Source organism: Gekko japonicus, unplaced genomic scaffold (genome assembly GCF_001447785.1).
Source record: "Gekko japonicus isolate JY-2015 unplaced genomic scaffold, Gekko_japonicus_V1.1 scaffold833, whole genome shotgun sequence".
NCBI classification, from domain to species: domain Eukaryota; kingdom Metazoa; phylum Chordata; class Lepidosauria; order Squamata; family Gekkonidae; genus Gekko; species Gekko japonicus.
In genome coordinates, this window is record NW_015164694.1 from 654,128 (window position 1) to 657,538 (window position 3,411).

The following is a 3,411-nucleotide window of genomic DNA, read 5'->3' on the forward strand; positions in this document are numbered from 1 at the left end:
CTCGGCTTTCATTATAAAAAGGGAAAGGATAGAGAATTACGTTTTCAAAATGAAAGCTGGGAATGCAGAGAACCTGCTACACATATTGTTGCAGTGGTATAACACTATAACGATATTCTAGTGCTGTTTTTTTTTTTTTTTTGGAAAACAAAAAGCCCCTGTAGAAGAGGGAGGAAATGGTTGCCATGGGGAAAAGGCTGTCATGTGGGACAGAAAATTCTAACTCAAGCCACCCACACAGCAGCCATCCTGGCTTTACTGTTATCTTTCCCAAAATTTCAGAGCAAATTAGGTTTGAGAAAGATCAGGGAATAGCTGAAGAAACCTCTAGAAATGCACAAATGCACCACAATGCTTTGGGGAAGCAGAAAAAAACCTGCTTCCCAAAAGCATTGAACTTGAGCAGATAATCTTGTGGAAGACCCCGGAATGTCTTCATATATTCTTTTCAAGATTGCTTGCAACCTTCAGCATGCATGGGGAAATGCTCAGGGTTGGGAATCTACAATTTCTGTTCATGAGATGACATTTTGAAAGCACAATTTTAACCAATGAAGTGGTTTTAAAATTATTTGGTCGGCTAGTAAGGAGAATTTTGCACTTTGCCTGGCAGCTGGAGAGCATTGTTATGGGTGGTTTCAATCTTCACAGGAGTAACTATAAACCGGACATGAGAAATCCATATAAAATGTCTTAATTTATTTACTTTGCATGAGTATGTTGTCTCTGAAACCCTAAGGAACTACAGGGAGAGTTACTACGGTGAAGACAAAACACTGTTGATTTTCATATTTATGTAGTAGATCAGGAGGAGAAAGGGTCTTGGAGTTAGCTTTAAGTAATTTAAAGAGGTTAACACAAAAGTGGGAATAGTTAAGCATTACAGCAGAGAAGGCTGGAAGGCTCAGAATAGATTTAGCCAATCAGAATGCAGAATCTGACCAGTTCCTCGCTGTTGTAGTTTATTTACCTATGGGCTGGGAATCCACCTTCTCCTCTACTAGTTGTTCTGGGGTCATCTCCCTCTGAGGGACATTAGGCATGCTTTCACTTTGACTGCCTGGACTGACCATCTCTTGATCTTTCTCATTCTGCATCTGTGCATAAACATTAATGCCCGGAATCTTCCTAAAACATTAACAGAAACCATCATTGGTGGGTACGCTATGGAGCTCTTGGAATCATGTTTTCACATCTGAAAGATGAACAGAAGAGTAAAAAGCAAGCATTCATACCTTTTGAATTTGTAGATCACAAAGACTGCCAAGCCCACAAACACCACGGAGAGCAGCATCAACATGGCCGAACCACTGTGGCTAGGTGTGACATCTATGAGAGGGGCTGCAAAATATTAAAGAGAACTTTAGAGCAGGGAAATTACCAACAATGTAACATTTGTCTCTACAGCTGTTGCTTACATTTTGTTTCCACTCTTTATATAGGTCTGTTCAACTTGACAGTTTGTGCCACACAGTTCTTCAATATCTGGCAGCTCATTCACAAGCCTTGGTCCAACATTTGAAAAAGCACTTATTTAGATCCAGATAAATAAATGGAGGTATCATAATACATACAATTACATAACCATGCACAGAATTTGCAGAATGAACACATTTTCCTACACAGTCATTTTTAATATTTCCCAGTTTGTTATCCCAATGGCTATGTTACTTTCATTAGAAATGTGAAATGTCAGAGTGTATCGTATCTCACATCACTGTCAGTAAGCTTGTGGGGCTGATACCTGCACAGATCTGAACTCCAAATATTTAATGGCACATAGACAAAAGTTATTGAAGGACCACAACATTACCCAATTTTAATTATTCTGAATTTGACCTGACCTTGAGCATCAAAGGCAAAGGATGTGGTTGGTAACAAGGAGGTATGGACAGATAAAGGTATAGCTGCATTCAGGGGTCTTTTTGTAGAAAAAGAGCTGCCAGAGCTCATTAGCATAACTCATTAGCATATGCCACACCCCCTGACATCACCGGAAGTGTGTCATAAGGCCACACCCCCTGACATCACCGGAAGTCACATCATCTTGTACCAGGATTCAACAACTAGCACTGCAGTCATTTCCCATTGCCTAGTGATTTCTAATCTTACAGCAATGATAAGGGAGAACATACGATTTTTATGCAGCACCTTTTTACTTTGCCTTTGAAAAATCCCGTCTCTCATTATTTTACTGATCTCCTCACAGACATATACATAACCACCACAAGGAAAGGTCACTCAATGGTTGGTAAGCATTCTTCCATGACTTTGACCCTTAGCTTGGCCCTGTTTATGCTGTGTTGGTGCAGTCCTGTGTCCCTGGGTTTTTTGGCCTGCTGCACAGTCCCAGCATTGACACTGGAGAACCCATGAGACATTAGCTCAATCTCATCCCATTACATACTGGCAGTTCAATAGGTTGGTGTGGAAAGGATAAAATCTGTTCCTTTACTCTAATTTTGTCCCAGTTTTCTCCCCAATCAGAACCCAAAGTGGCTTCCAACATTGTCCTCCCCTCCTCCATTTTACCCTCACAACAACCCTGTGATGTAGGTTAGGCCAAGTGAGTGACTGAGCTCATCCATGGTAGAGAGCAATGTTCCCTCTAAGCTGTAGAGTCTTGTGAGCAAAAATGCTACCCTGTGAGCTGCTGGCATTAAAGTTGTGAGTGAGCAATTTGGTTACTGCATAAATTAGTTTGCTCTGGGGCCATCCTTCATGAGCTAAGACAAAAATGTGTGAGCCAGAGGCTAAAAAACTGTGAGCTAGCTCACACTAACTCAACTTAAAGGGAACACTGGTAGAGAGTAGATTTGAACCCTGGCCTTCCTAGATCTTACTGCCACACTCTAACTACTACATCACACTGCCTCTCCGCACCATACCAGCGTGACCATCTTCATATGCCTCTCCAATGGACACTGACTGAGGCGAAATGGAGTTGTACTGTTAGCCAACAAGGCATATGACTTATTCAAGCAGCAGCAGCAGAAGAAGAGGACAAAGAAGAGAAGAGGAGATTGGATTTATACCCCACCCTTAACTCGGAATCTCAGAGCTGCTTACAATCGCCTTTCCCTTCCCCACAACAGACACCCTGTGCGAGGTAGGTGGGGCTGAGAGAGCTCTGACAGAAACTGCTCTCGAGAGAACTTGTGACTAATCCAAGGCTTCACCAGTAGCTGCTTCCATGTGAATGCCATGTGTTAATCACTCTTTGGGTGAAGAAGTACTTCCTTTTATCCGTTCTAACCCGACCGCTCAGCAATTTCATGGAGTGCCCACGAGTTCTTGTATTGTGAGAAAGGGAGAAAAGTACCTCTTTCTCTACCTGTTCTATCCCATGCATAATCTTACAAACCTCAATCATGTCACAAGCTAAAGAGCCCCAAGCGCTTTAACCTTTCC

The 3,411-nt window shown here is 42.1% G+C and overlaps 1 protein-coding gene across 1 annotated transcript in view; it reads right to left on the bottom strand.

Moving 5' to 3' along the window:
* Window positions 1–962: 962 nt before the first annotated feature.
* The window catches only part of SORCS1 (sortilin-related VPS10 domain containing receptor 1), a 119,659-nt gene continuing 117,210 nt past the window's right edge, over window positions 963–3,411 (bottom strand). Inside the window, exons 16-17 of the mRNA XM_015409447.1 lie at window positions 1,236–1,341; window positions 963–1,128 (exon numbers count right to left, since the gene is read on the bottom strand). Of these exons, the coding sequence (XP_015264933.1) occupies window positions 963–1,128; window positions 1,236–1,341 (272 nt within the window). The remainder of the gene's footprint in view (window positions 1,129–1,235; window positions 1,342–3,411) is intronic.